At 36.2% G+C, this 14,674-nt stretch overlaps 1 protein-coding gene across 4 annotated transcripts in view; it reads left to right on the top strand.

Annotated features, from left to right (window-relative positions):
- Nucleotides 1-14,674, top strand: part of OPA1 (OPA1 mitochondrial dynamin like GTPase) — an 84,457-nt gene that overhangs the window by 47,723 nt on the left and 22,060 nt on the right. For all 4 annotated transcript variants that reach the window (XM_028101053.2, XM_028101054.2, XM_028101055.2 and 1 more), the window contains 6 exons: nt 996-1,104; nt 1,634-1,713; nt 5,227-5,367; nt 7,160-7,276; nt 8,786-8,879; nt 9,577-9,687. In XM_028101053.2, the coding sequence (XP_027956854.1) occupies nt 996-1,104; nt 1,634-1,713; nt 5,227-5,367; nt 7,160-7,276; nt 8,786-8,879; nt 9,577-9,687 (652 nt within the window). The remainder of the gene's footprint in view (nt 1-995; nt 1,105-1,633; nt 1,714-5,226; nt 5,368-7,159; nt 7,277-8,785; nt 8,880-9,576; nt 9,688-14,674) is intronic.

Here is a 14,674-nt window from a genome sequence, read left to right as displayed (position 1 = left end):
CTCCATCTCCAACAGATCTTTTGTTATGTAGAACGTTTTCATCACCATAAACCTTGTTAAGCACCTGCTCTGCTCAGACAGTTCCAAGGAGGCACCCTTGAAAGATAAGATAGAACAGTTTTCTAGGAAAATGCATATCTCACTGGGGGCTGGTTGTAATTATAATTAATTTTTAAACAAGTGTTTTGTCTTCATGTTTGAAAACTATATTCTTTTTTTTTTTTAAGATTTTATTTATTTGGCACAGAGAGAGCGCGCACAAACAGGGGAAGTGGCAGGCAGTCAGAAAGAGAGGGAGAAGCAGGCTCTCTGCTGAGCAAGGAGCCCGATGCGGGGCTCGATCCCAGGACCCTGGTATAATAAAACAAGACAGCTCCGAAGGCAGCTGCTTAACCAACTGGGCCACCCAGGTGCCCCGAAAACTATATTCATTCTTGTTAAATACCTTATTAAGACTAGCTCCTTCGAGAAGTGTCCTTTTTCATTCATTCATTCAAAAATTATAACATTTAGTTTTCTTGTAATAAATAGCTCACATTTGCTTATAGTTGCCCAGACCTTTTACGCTTCTCTCCTTTATACTTTTCATTGATGTTAACAGTGAGACAGTGGTTGTTGTTCTCCTCTTTTCTGAAAATGCAGACACACAGATCATATGGCAAAAAGGAGAGGTAGCGAAGATCTGAATCATTAACTCCTGAGTACTAGGGTTCTAGGTGCAGATTTTATGTAGTTACATGTATAACATGCCTGTCTCTATCTTAGACATAGCTCATTTAATTTGGTGTAGGAAAAAATCTTCACTGCTCATTCTTTTGGGAGAAAGCTGACAATCGGCAGATAATAGGAACTTCTGCATTTGCATGGGAGCGACATACTTTATGTTTAGGTGCATCTATTATTTTGTGTATTTGATAAGCTGTCTATTTGAATAAAATTACTAAGATGATAAGGCATAAATCAAGTTAGCTGTTTTTCTTTCCTTCTTATTTCAGAGGGTTATTCAACACAATGCTTTAGAAGACCGTTCCATATCTGATAAACAGCAGTGGGATGCAGCTATTTATTTTATGGAAGAAGCTCTTCAAGCTCGTCTCAAGGATAGTAAGTAGGGACACTGGTTATTGAGTTTTGAGTATTCCCAGTGGTGAAGGAGTTATCCAACTTGATGAACATTTGTTAAAAAAAAAAAAAAAAGCTTTTAAAAAATAAATGAAACCAACATTTTATAGTCTTTGTCATTAATACTATAGTTAAATGTTTTTTGTGAGATTTTTCAGTCAACTGCTTAGTAACTACTGAAAATATTAAATAAACTGGACACATGTTTATATGTACTTACATTCTAAAAAACTATAATTGAAGACTATTTTAGTGTTTGCCTCTATACCTACAGGAACTTTACAAGCAGTTGTACCTTTCATAGATTGTAAACATCTATAATTAAAATAAATTTATTATAAATGTACCGTAACCATCATGTAATCTTTTTCTTTATCTCAACTGACTTTATATTGATATAGTAGTTTGAAATAGTTAAGAAAACAAGACTTATTTATTACTAGTTACAGTTTGTGAACTTGGTAAGTGATAAAATTTCTTGATGAATTAAAATTTTTTTAAATTTTTCTAGCTGAAAACACAATTGAAAACATGATAGGTCCAGATTGGAAAAAGAGGTGGTTGTACTGGAAGAACCGGACCCAAGAACAGGTAAAAACAAACAAATCTCTGTGTTATGATATAATTTTGTTTATTTTAATTCAAGCATTAAATACAAGTTTTGCATGCCTCTAGTCCAAGCTTAATAATTTCAAATGTTTTTTATCAGCCTTTCTAAAATATAATGAATCTTTAGAATAAATAGAAAACTACAAAAGAAAGTTGGTTTTTGGTTTTTTTTTTAAGTGAAGTAGCTGTGTTATTAAAAGGAAGGGGAAATGAGCCATGCGCCTTTTGTGGTAGATTACTTTGTTCATTTCAGTTCCCTGTTTGAGGTAAAGTGAAAATTAAAGTTATGAACAGAAATAAAAAATGACAAGAATTTAAAGGATGTAGAGTGAAAGTGATTAGAATAAAAGCTATAGTGACTTTTATTTTTACCTCATCTGTTGTTACCTCTGGATTTTTCTGTTAGTTTGTTGTTGTGTTCCCAAAATAGGTATAAAAATTCAGATAGGAATAGAACTATAGAATTTATTCATCCAATAAATATTTAATGAGCACTTCAGTAGAACAGAATGGTAAAGGCAAGTATAAATAACTTAACAAATGAATACAGGAAAGATGTACAGATCATTCAAGTCCCCATCCCCTATCATCTTTTTATTCCTTATTGTTACGGCTTCTCTGTTTTTACACCACATCTCATTCTTATGTTCATTCCTTAAACAGAAGCGAGAAAACAGAATGTAGAACCAAAATACGGAAGTGAAGGAAGTAATGAATAAGAAAAAGAGGTGGAATCCAATCCCCCTTCTTTCCTTTTGTCTTTGAATCCATGTAGTTAGAGAAAGGAGACCAAGATACAGAAATATCAAGAGAAAAAACTTAAAAAATGGGAAATTATCAAATGTCATGTCATTCCTGTTTTCTTATTTTTTTCTTTTCATCTTAAATACAGAATTAAGTTATATAATCAACACCCTATATATACATACAGAGATACAGGTATCGATATCTTTTTTTAGTTTCATGCATTTTTTGTTTCATAAGCTGTCTATCAGATGTGAGTTCCAGTTTGTCTTAAAAAAAGTGAAGGGACAGTCTTCCTCTTTTTTTTTTTTGATAGGATTCTTAGGGGAAAATGAGTCGTTAAGAGACTGGAGAGAAGCTGAGGAAGTGGACAGAGTTAGTGGTTGGATCATGTGTGTTTTCAGGGAGCATCAGTTATCTCTCACGACACATGGGATGAGAGGACGAAGTCTGTCAGAAAAGAATTTCTAGGAGATCATCAGAGGTTTCTGATTTTAAGACTAGAAGAATTGGTTGAAAAGAACTGGCCTGAGGCAGATAAACTTGGAAGAAAAATGGTGTCTGACCATCATGGCTTAAGGGAAATTAGACCTAAAGTTTCCGGAATAATCAAAGATGGCAACTTGCCTCAGCAACTAGTGGCAAATATGCTTAGGTCAAACACTCTCAGAGAGAAATAATTCTTAGTTGTAAGTTATTTTCTCAGGAATGTGAACCCATACGGGATTCCTGCAAGAGAAGCAGAGGAATTAGTTTTAAGATAAATGCAAGGATCTGTGGCCTAGGAGAGGACTGTGGAAACCCTTCAGAGAAGAGCCTTCTCAGGGTTTGAGGACAGCATGTGTAAGACCCAGACTGACTGTAGAACAGAGGCCATAATTGGGAATATAGGGGGAGGGACATCAGTACCTCCTGGGGAAGTGTTTGACTGTGTTGTTTCATTTTCTGTTGCAAAAGAAAGCCCCTCCTGCCAGACTCACTGAATCAAGTTCTCATTCTCTAACCTTTTTATCCCTCCTGCTCCCTGTGGAAAACCGCTATCCTAGACCTCATTCCTAGAGGTTACTGTGAGACACAGATTCTGGAAGAGGTTGAGATCATCCCCATATCTCACATTGCAAGTTTAGGTGACTGTGTAACTATTCTTTCTGTCTTTTTGCATGACTGATTTAGTAGGAAAAGAAATTTAAGAGGTCCTGTGTTAAAGCTGAGAAACCTGTGCTCTGAAAACTATTTTGTGCTTTTATATTGTTAGATATTCCTTAGTTTTCTAGGGAAAAATCCATCCCTTTGAAACATTCTCACCTTGTCCGAGCTGAACTGTGGAGATCTTGTTCAGGATGGATGGGAGAGTAGTGTTCTCCTGAAGACCCAGTGTGGGCAGGGGACAGGTGGACAGACGGAAGTGAAAACAGGACAAAAGTTGGGGAATATCCTCCAACTTAGAGAGCTCCTTCTTACTTTAGACCAAGGGCAGATGTTTAAGGAAACTGTAAAATTTCTCTTCGTTAAGTAATAGCTCTTCTAAAGTGTCATGTTTTCAGAGAATATTAATTAGTAGTTTCACTTATAAGCCAGTTATTTACATTTACATTTTATTCTTCTCTAAGTACTCAGATACTGTAGCTTGCTATAGTTTGGGGCAAAGTGTTGTGGTAGTAGCTTGTTTCGAGTAATCAGTGAATTTGAAGCTAGTTTCTTCTACCGTGCAATTTTGAAAGGATTGAAAAAAGAAAAGATAAACATAATTTGACACTGTATAGGAGTCTTATTTTCAAGTTTATCACTAGTATGTATATGTTTTCCTCCTTTGGTCATCAGATTGAACAATTATAGAGAAGAGATTGGAAGTATATTTAAGAATGATAGGTACCTTGGCACGCCCGGCAGCCTCAGTCGGTAGAGGGTGCTACCCTGGATCTTAGGGTTGTAAGCTCGAGCCCCAGTTGGGTATAGAGATTACTTGAAAATAAAATCTTAGGGATACCTCAGTCAGTTAAGTGTCTGCCTTCGGCTCAGGTCATGATCCCAGGGTCCTGGGATGGAGCCCCATATGGGGCTCCCTGCTCACCGGAGAGTCTGCTTCTCCCTCTCTCTCTGCCTCTCCCCCTGCTTGTGCTCTCTCTCTCTCTCTCCTGCTTTTCTCTCTCGTGCTTGCTTGCTCTCTCTCAAATAAATAAAAATCTTTAAAATAAATAAATAAAAATAAAATCTTAAAAGGGGAGGATGATAGGTACCTTGCAGAAGCAATCTGAAGCACAATTTTTAATGAAAATACTTTTTTAAAAAAAATCCCAACTATGAATTTCATATGTAATTTATCAGAAAAGAAACATGTCAGCAGGTGCAAGTCCTTACAGTCATCTAGTTCTTAGATACAAGGCATTTATAGAACATTATCTCTTCCCATGTATTCAGGGTCCTTTTTCCTAGAGTGATACCCCACCCTAAGATCAAGAAGCTATATAGTAAGGTACCTGGTACCGTAACTTCGACAGTGAAACATTTCAGCAAAAGTAAAATATATAACAAATAAGGCCTTTTTTTTTTTTTTGGCCTCGCCTGAGTCCAGCTTACCCTGCCTTTGTAAGCTGGTTGTCCTGTATTCATAAGCCAGGGTATTATATTCTTTCTTGTTGCTTGTGTGGAGCTCGTGTCCCCTATTGTTCAATAGCAGTATATTTAGGAAAATTTTTTTAAGTGTGCCAAATCATGAACCATAAAACAAGTCCTCTTTGAAACAATTTAAAGTTTGTCCACAATGAAACCAAGAACGAATTGGAGAAGATGTTGAAGTGCACCGAAGAGCACCCAGCCTATCTCGCGAGCGACGAGATAACTACGGTCCGAAAGAACCTTGAATCCCGAGGAGTAGAAGTGGACCCAAGCTTGGTAATACGTACTGCTGATAAGCATGCACTTGCTTCCTGAATCTCTGTTTCTTGTGGTGACATGTGACTACTTCTCATGTGTTATTTGGGTATTTAAGTGCTTTAATTTGACTTTGGTCTTGTGGACCTTTGCTGACAATAAAAGCAGTCATTTTGACTGTGTACAGAGTAGAGATTTATTCTCAGTATTGCTATTTTAAGTGTAATGCTTTAATTTGTAAGCAAGGATATTGAGACTTGAAAAGGTAACGTACCTGGGCAAGTTCAGCAGGGAGCTCTGGCAGGAGGGGGGTGAAACCCAGCCACATCTCTGCACCCTGCTACACTGCTTCAGATTGCAAAATTATAAGTTCTGCTTCAATACGGTTCATTTGTATGTGTGTTTTCTCAGTCAAATGTACCTTCATCAGGTAAGAGTGGGTTTAGAAAAAATATGAATGTTAAGTTTTTATTAAATTGGATAGTGCCTTAGGGTTCTACCTCATTTTCCTCATTTGTAATAAATACAAGAATAAAATTAATTGCAGTTTAGACTATGTTTTACTTTACCTTCATGATGCTTATTTGGGAAAATTTTTAAAAAATAACTTTCTGGGCCTTTGTGCCCCTAGTTGAGGTGTAAGGGATCGAAATTTCATTTTAATATTAGCTTAAGTTAAGTGAAACCCAATTAGAAAAATAATTCTAAGGGGAAAAATAATCATATAAGAAATTTCAGAGCCACACATAAATTATTTTAGAGATTATCTACTATTTGTGTTTCTGTATTTGAGAAATGAGTATACTTAATATAAATTCTGCTAGAGGTCAGAACAAGAAAAGAAAGCAGGTAAAACTCAAAGCAGTTCAAGCAGTTACATCTAGCATTATTTATAAATTGAAAATGAAATTAAAACTAATGATAATTACGTGAAACTATTAGTTGAACGTAAATTTAATTTATCCACATTTGGACTTTGCCCACATATTAGGATATGGATTGGCTATATATTTTAATTACTTTTTCTGAACAAGAAAATATCTGGTTTTTTCCAAGAGACATTTTGTTCAGGGTACTTTATGAAGCTGTGAAATAGCGAAGTATTACGACAAGAATAGCAGATGGGCTAGATGTCAGAGATGTGAATACTAGCACAGTTTCATCCCATTCATTAGTAATAGTACCTTTAGTAACTAATATAATCTCTTTGAACTTCCACTTTCCTTATCTGTCATATAGTGTTGGTGATACTTGTTATACCTACTTAACATTATTACTCTCGTGCTCAGAAAAGATAATGGTGTGAAAGAACCTTGAACACTCTGCATAGTAATGACATTAGAGGGGTCATTTTGTTGTGGTAACAATGAAATGTAGTAATCAGAAAGGAAATATTGTTGCATTGATGGACATGGTCTGAGACCAGCTCCCTAGTCCCAACTCTGTCCTTAGATTTGGCTCACCACCCCTTTTTCCTTGGGGCTCTTTACCTCTTTCTTACTAGGGGAGATAATAATCTCAACCCTATATATACCCTACAGGATGATTATATGAATATAATAGCAATGCTTGTTAAAAACATTGCATATTTGGAAGTATGTAAACTGGTAAAGAGTCAGACGAGTGGTAAATCTAATCTTTGTCTTAAAAAAAATTTTTTTTAATGGATAAAAAAGATTGGTAGAATAATAACGTTACTGTTAGTTTTAATTATATTTTTTATAAGTAAACTCTGGATGACTTTTCAGAATGTGTTTGGTGAACCTGCAGAATGTATAGTAACTCAGTTTTTTGTTTTCTTTTTTCATTTTAGATTAAGGATACTTGGCACCAAGTTTATAGAAGACACTTCTTAAAAACAGCTCTAAACCATTGTAACCTTTGTCGAAGAGGCTTTTACTACTACCAAAGGCATTTTGTAGATTCTGAGGTAAGGTGTCCAAAAACAAGGGGAAATGCTTTGGTGATCGTTTACATGCTTAAAAGTGAACTATAACTTTAGCATTAGTTTTAAATCCTTTGATCTACTGGGGAAAGAATGTGTGATTGATGAAGAATAACCTAACTGCTGTCTTTTCTAAGGTATTCCAGTTTATATTTTACACACTATAAGATTTTGTATGCAAATAAGAGGCACTAAACCACTTTTTAAATTTTTTTTTTAAGAATTAACTTTTTGGGGCAACTTTTTTGGGCTCAGTCATTTAAGCGTCTGCCTTCAGCTCAGGTCATTATCTCAGGGTTCTGTGATTGAGCCCCGTGTCAAGCTCTCTGCTCAGCGGGGAGTCCTGCTTCTGCCTCTTCTTCTGCCACTTGCTTGTGCTTGCTCTCTTTCTGATAATAAATTAATAAACAAAATCTTAAAAAAATTAACTTTTTTATGTTAGAAAATAATACATTCTTGTTGTGGAAATGCAATGAACAAATGTAAAAAAAAAATTGCAACAGGAAATAGTCACTTACTTAAATATTCCCTATTGAGGAGTAAGTCACTTAGAATCCCCTGACCTAGAAGTAATTTTAGTTAACATATATATATATATCTGTTCAATTCTTTCTATCCTTAGTTGTGTATGCATGTGTATGATATAACAGTCCATTTGGATAGTGGAAATCATACTGCAAAAACAGTTCTTATTGTGCTTTTTCCTGTATTGTAATTCTTTATACCATTAAAATCTTGAAATAATTATTTAAAAGAAGTATATAAGGTTGTACGTTGTTTAATGCCACATTTCACAGAGTAACCCCTAGGTGGCAGCAGACTCATGTATTTTGAGCATTTTCTTACAAGCAGAAATGCTTTTTAAAGCATCCTTCTGAAAGAGCTCTGTTAATCAGTGATCTTATTTGAGACCCCTAAAATAAGCTTTTGAGTTTTCTACGGCTTAAAATAAATTTGTATTTAAATATGTCTATGTAAAAAGTGGCAAGTTTTTTGCGTAATTGTTGAGGAGACCTCTCTATAGAATAAGCTTCTTTTAAAACATAATATATTATTAATTTACTTTTATATACAATTGCATTTCAAAACTGGCTTGAGTGCACAAACAAAAGAGGTTAGCCTAAGGGTATATTTAAGGTAACATGGTTGTTAGCTGAAACGAAATATAAATTAAGGGTATATGCTATGAATTTCTACTTGTATATAATGTCATGAAATTCTCTCCTTCCCAAATTGATTTGCTTTGTCATTGGAATCAAGACAAACCTCTGTGGTTGGGGGGCAGATTGACACCAAATCATGCAGATGTTCATGGACCTGTGCAGAAAAGATTCAGTGGCTTATATCTACAATAGGAATAGATGTATTAGGTAAACATGAGGGTTTTTACGAAAGTTTACGGTATAGGTACTAACTTCAGTAGTTGTATGTGTTTATGAACGTGGTTTTCATTTTTAAATTTGCATCTGGTAATCTTAATTACCTAAATTTCAGTTGGAATGCAATGATGTCGTCCTGTTTTGGCGAATACAGCGCATGCTTGCTATCACTGCAAATACTTTAAGGCAGCAACTTACAAACACTGAAGGTAAGCCACAGAGGGACCATTTTCTAACATCAAAAAAAAAGAGTAATAACTCATTTTTAATGGAAGGATATCAAAATACTTCTTTAAAAATAGATTCGTTAGGGGCACCTGGGTGGCTCAGTTGGTTGGTTAAGCCTCTGACTCTTGGTTTCTGCTCAGGTCATGATCTCAGGGTCATGAAATTGAGTCTCTTGGGATTCTCTCTCTCTCCCTGTCCCTCTACCTCTCCCCACCCCACACGCGCACTTTTTATCAAATAAATTTAAAATAAATTTTAAAATAAAAATAGATTTGCTAGAAAAATTGAGAACTATAATCTGCCATTAAAATATTAACATAAATGAATCATAAGTGGAAAAGATGGGAGATAAAACATAGCAGGAATCTCCCTTCATTACACAAAAACTATTAGAAAAGGACTCCTAAGCATCACTTAAGTTTTTTGGAGAAATCCTCACTTCTTTTAAAGTGTTAGGACTTGAGAATATGACTTTCTCTGAAAATATGTATTAGATTCATGTTGGATAGAAGTACTGTATAACGGGTACAGATTCTCCCTATACCTGTGAGAAGTCGGAACTGAACAGATCTAACATGATGACAGCAATCGGAACTTATTCTCCAGCTATTGCTAATTTATCATCCCTGTGCATTCATAAAAATGATGCTCCTCAAGTTTTTTGTTTACTTTGAACAGTCAGGCGATTAGAGAAAAATGTGAAAGAGGTATTGGAAGATTTTGCTGAAGACAGCGAAAAGAAGGTACAACTACTCACCGGCAAACGAGTTCAGCTGGCTGAGGACCTCAGTAAGTAGCTCTTCCTGCCCTTCCCTGACCGCCTTTTCTCCTTCCCCGTTTCCATTATTCATTCATCCATTTAATCGCAAACTGTAGAAAAGTACATACAAGAACTTTTTTCCATGAACTATTTGAGAGAAAGTTGCTGACCCGTAGCCCTATCATTTTCAAGTACTTTAATGCGTGTTTCTTAGAAACAGGGATTTTCTCCTAGCAACCATAATGCGACCATCAAAATCAGGATGTTGACACTGATACATTACTGCATCTAATTTTCAGACCCCATTCAAGTGTCATGTGTCATTCTAGTGTTGTCCTTCCATGTAACAAGGTGTTCCACGCTCCTCCTGTACTTTGTGTAATCCAGCTTCCTTTTTTTGGAGAATGGTATTTAGAAACCAAGAGTGGGGAACTAGATGTGCTGATTGTATTGGAATATCACTGTTCCCAGACCGTCTCAATGGAAAGAGCTGGGGAACAGATTTTCATGCATTTGTGTGTGTGTGTGTGTGTGTGTGTGTACGTGCGCGTGTGTGCGCGCACATGCACATATACACGTGTAGACACATTTACACACATTTACATCTATATTCCTAATCATAGGTATATGTCTGTATTGAAAATCATAAGTTGAGGGGCGCCTGGGTGGCTCAGTCATTAAGCGTCTGCCTTCGGCTCAGGTCATGATCCCAAGGTCCTGGGATCGAGCCTCGCATCAGGCTCCCTGCTGGGCGGAGAGCCTGCTTCTCCCTCTCCCACTCCCCCTGCTTGTGTTCCCTCTCTCGCTGTGTCTCTCTCTGTCAAATAAATGAATAAAATAAAAACAAATAAATTCTTCTTTAAAAAAAAAAAGAAAATCATAAGTTGACACTGATACTTTCCATTTTAATTCAGTAATACAGAGTTCATCCTAGTTTCCTCCTTTTTCTAACCATGAGAAATCTGTCTCCAAGTCTCCTTAATATTTACTTCCTTTGATCAGTCTTACTGTATGGAACTAAACTTGTCACTGTTACCTTCATTGCACAAGCATCCTTTTCACCCAGTTCAGAATCTAACCACCCAACTCCACGCCACCACCACAGTGACTCGCCCTGTATGGACCCCCTTTTCACTGAGCTCATGCTCTGGCATCGTGTACCAGGCGTATCCCCCTTTATCCTTCCCACCTCTTCCCCTGCAGCAGGACATCCTCCTCACCTGAAGCCAGGCCATGCTTTTGTAGAGGACAACCCCTTCATCCCACATATGCTCCAATACTGTGCACCAGACTGGACTGCCCTCCTACAGGGCTACTCTCCTCACTACTGGGCCAAGCCCCCAGCACCCCCATGTGAACACCCTCTTCAGCCGGGTCAGGCGTTAACAGCTACACTAGACCCACAAGGCTTTCCCTTCTGCCACCCCTCCCCCACCCTCCAGCCTAGCTTGGCCTTCCTGATCACCTTTTCACTTTGTTTGGGGGGGGATATTTGGTTCTTTCCTGAATGCTAGTTGGTTCCTAGCTTTAAGGTATTTGGATTGCATAGTAAGATTTACTTAGATCCTTGAGAACCCAAGGGAAATCCATGAAAGAGTAATATTAAATAAAAATAAAAATACTGAGGTTGGTCCTTCTGTTTGAGCTTACCTTGGTACAAGTTTCCCCTCATTTAATTCCATGAAACAAAGTATTTTTCCTTTCAGTGTATACTTAAATTTAGTGTCTTAGGATTTTTCTGATATCTAAGAGAAAGTTCATCACATTTGAAAACCATTTCTAATCTGAACTTAGGTCACTACAATACGCTCCCTAAAATGTCCAAGAGAAAGCAGCAGTTGTCCTGTTTAACACCCAGCGCCTCAGCAGCGCGCTCCATCACCGCCGTCGCTGCCTCCTCTTGTCATTTGTTCTCTTTCTGTCCTCTTTTCCCTTAAAATAGTCTTTTTTTAAAAAGACTACGGTTTTTAAAAACGTATCTCATTTTAGCTTTTATTTCCATTTTCTTTTGCTTTTCTTTTAATTTCTTTCATGTCACTTTATCAGAATAATTAAGTTTGTGCTAACTCGTAGAAGATCTGTGTTTGAGTATGAACTGCCATTCACTAGCTGCATTATCTTAGGCAGGGTATCTCTCAGAGTCTTAGCCTCTTGTTTGTAAAAATGACTCCAATAGTTATTATATTGCTAGGAGGGGCTTTGGGAGAATTACTTCAAAAACCACTTGCAAGTCCCTGCTTCACAATTTTATGCTATATTAGTGCTGTTACAGGAAGAGGTGTGTCAGTGTCACAAGGTGTACAAATATATTTCTTTTGTATCCCTCAGGACTTGGTTATCAGACAGCAAAATACTTCACTGAATTTTACCAGCATATATAATTTTAAGTAATGAAAAATGTTTTTTCTCATGTTCTGTAAGAGAGCCTTATATAACCCCCAGTCCCAATTTGATTATTTCAAGAAAGTGAATTCCTAACACAGATTTGTGCACTGTCAAGCCAAGTCTTATGTTATCCTGCTCGTTTTCCTGAGAAAGTACTCTATGACTCCCTTGAAATGATTTACTGTTTTTGTACATATAAAATTATGGTCATGTTAATGTACCAAATAACGTCCTCGGAAGCAAGTGTTTCACCAGCGACTCAGCTTCATCATTCACACTAAAGGAGGAGATGAGCCAGGACGTTGTCTATTAGTTGGAAAAGACTCTTGGGAGTACCTTTTCTATACTGTTTATCTTTAGTGTAACACTTGGGAATATGGTCATGGATTCTTTTAGCCAGAAAACTTTCAAAGTTTTAACAGTAACTACTGTATTACTTGGATCAAAGTTTTTAGTATATAGCATATTCAACTAGAATATCGTGTGTTGATGGAATTTAGAGAAAGGGAAACAGTCAAAAGAGCTTTTACTATTTCAGAATAGTACAGGGGTAGAGTATTGTGGCATTTGGGAAAGTTTGGTGCATGATATTTTTTGCCAGTCTTATTAAACTTGCTCGATTTTAAATCCTTTCACCACTTTACTTTGGAGATTCATCAACTGATTGTCCTGAGTTAGGAAGGTCAAACAAATGAAACAAGAGCCTACCCCTTCCAGTCTCAAGAAGAGAAATCATACATAGGAAACAGGACTCTTTGGAGAGGTGGTGGATTCCATAGCTGGAGCAAGAAAGATGAACCTGGAGCATCCTAAGATGACAAAATAAGGAAGTATTTGAAGGATGAAGGGGACATGTCAGCAAGGCGCAAAAGCCAGCTCTTAAAAGGCTCCAGCTGGCCAAACTAGGACAATTGAGGTATCAAAATAAATAATGACAAGTATAAATTGTAACCCACTGAATAAAATAGGATTCCATAAATTGATAATTATATAAATGAACAAAATCAGTGATGAGGAATGGGATATTTGTATAATCACACAAAGTATCTCCACACAAAATAATTAAAAAAGAAAAAAGAGTAACTTTACAATGGAGAAGCCTGGCAATAACCACCTTAATCAAGCTGTCAACATTAATATTGTCAGTAATGGTCAAATTAGAACTGTGTGCCACCTTGTAGAATGGCAGTGAAAAAATGCCCAGCATCACTTCTTGGATATTTTTACCAAAGGATGTGTACCTTAAATCCAATCATGAAGATAAATCAGACAAACCCAGATTGAGGCACAGTCTACAGAATAACTGGCCTGTAATCTTCAAATGTATCAAGATCATGAGAAACAAGAAAATACTGAGGAAGTATTTCAGGTCGAAGGAGACTAAAGAACATGAAAACAAAATGCAACGTGTGACCCTGAACCTAATTTTGTTGCTGTACAGGACATTAATGGGACAGTTGGTAAAAGTTGAATAGGGTGTTACATGGTAGTGATACATCAGTGTTAATTTTTAAATTTTGATTGTAAAATTGGGATTATTTAGGAAGATATCTGTATTTGTAGCTAGTACACAATACAATATTTGGGGTTTATGAGATGTAATGACAGTAAATTATTCAGGAAAAATACATTCTTTGTAGTGTTCTTACAACTTTTCTTCGTATCTGAAATTATTTTTACATAAAAAAGGTAAAAAATGGTTTAATTTTGTTTTTATAACTGGATTTGTTTCTGTAAATGGATCATGGTCATATGAAAATAATTTAGAGAAAATGAGAATTTTAAAAAATATGAATTCTGAGTATGTTGAGGCTGAGTTACCTCCTAGACATTTTTTTTTTTTAAGTAGGCTCCACGTCCAGTGTGGGGCTCGAACTCATGACCCTGAGATCAAGAGTCGCATGCTCTGCCAGCTGAGCCAGCCAGGTGCCACATGTCCTGCATAGCTCATCTTTCCACCTAAATTCCTTATTTGCAGCATCTAATTACACTTAGAACTATTTAGTGTTGAAATATGCCCACTATGACCTTGATGAAATTCATTTGACTTTGTAGCAAATTTTATTTTAAAGGATTTTTTTATAGATAAATACAGTGTCTACTTAGATAAAATCTATTTGGATTCCCGGTATAATTTGTAATAATGTTTTTAGTATATTTATTGAAGCAGACTATATTTTTAAATGCTTTCTTTGAAGAAGGGAAGATTGGTATGGTATGTAGCTCAATTCAGAGTTTTTCCATAATGCGTCATTTTATGATTTATAAAATCTATTTTATGATTATCATCATATGAAACAAGTGATAATGCTAACATCTCACAGACATTTTGGAATTTATTCTCTGTCCCGCCCTAGAAATGGAGTATTTGGGCGCTGGTAACAATTGCTGTAATGTTGCCAAACTGAAGTCCAGCAAAACAAAATGGAATTCTTTTATTATTTGTTATATGAATGTTGTGTCAGTTGTTAACTAGGTTATTGTGAGTTTTGGACCTTTATTATCAATTGCTTGGGCTTTAGAGCTTAGATTTCTTTCTAAATTCTTGTTCACTAAAGCCCAAATTACTTTTCATTGTCTGTGTACATAATCAGAGAATAATTGATATCCAGAAATTAAAGGGGCATTAGA

This window comes from Eumetopias jubatus, unplaced genomic scaffold (assembly GCF_037043125.1).
Source record: "Eumetopias jubatus isolate StellerSeaLion01/CBP00866 unplaced genomic scaffold, mEumJub1_p1.0 scaffold_1, whole genome shotgun sequence".
NCBI classification, from domain to species: Eukaryota; Metazoa; Chordata; class Mammalia; order Carnivora; family Otariidae; genus Eumetopias; species Eumetopias jubatus.
This window is presented reverse-complemented; position numbering and strand designations above follow the sequence as displayed.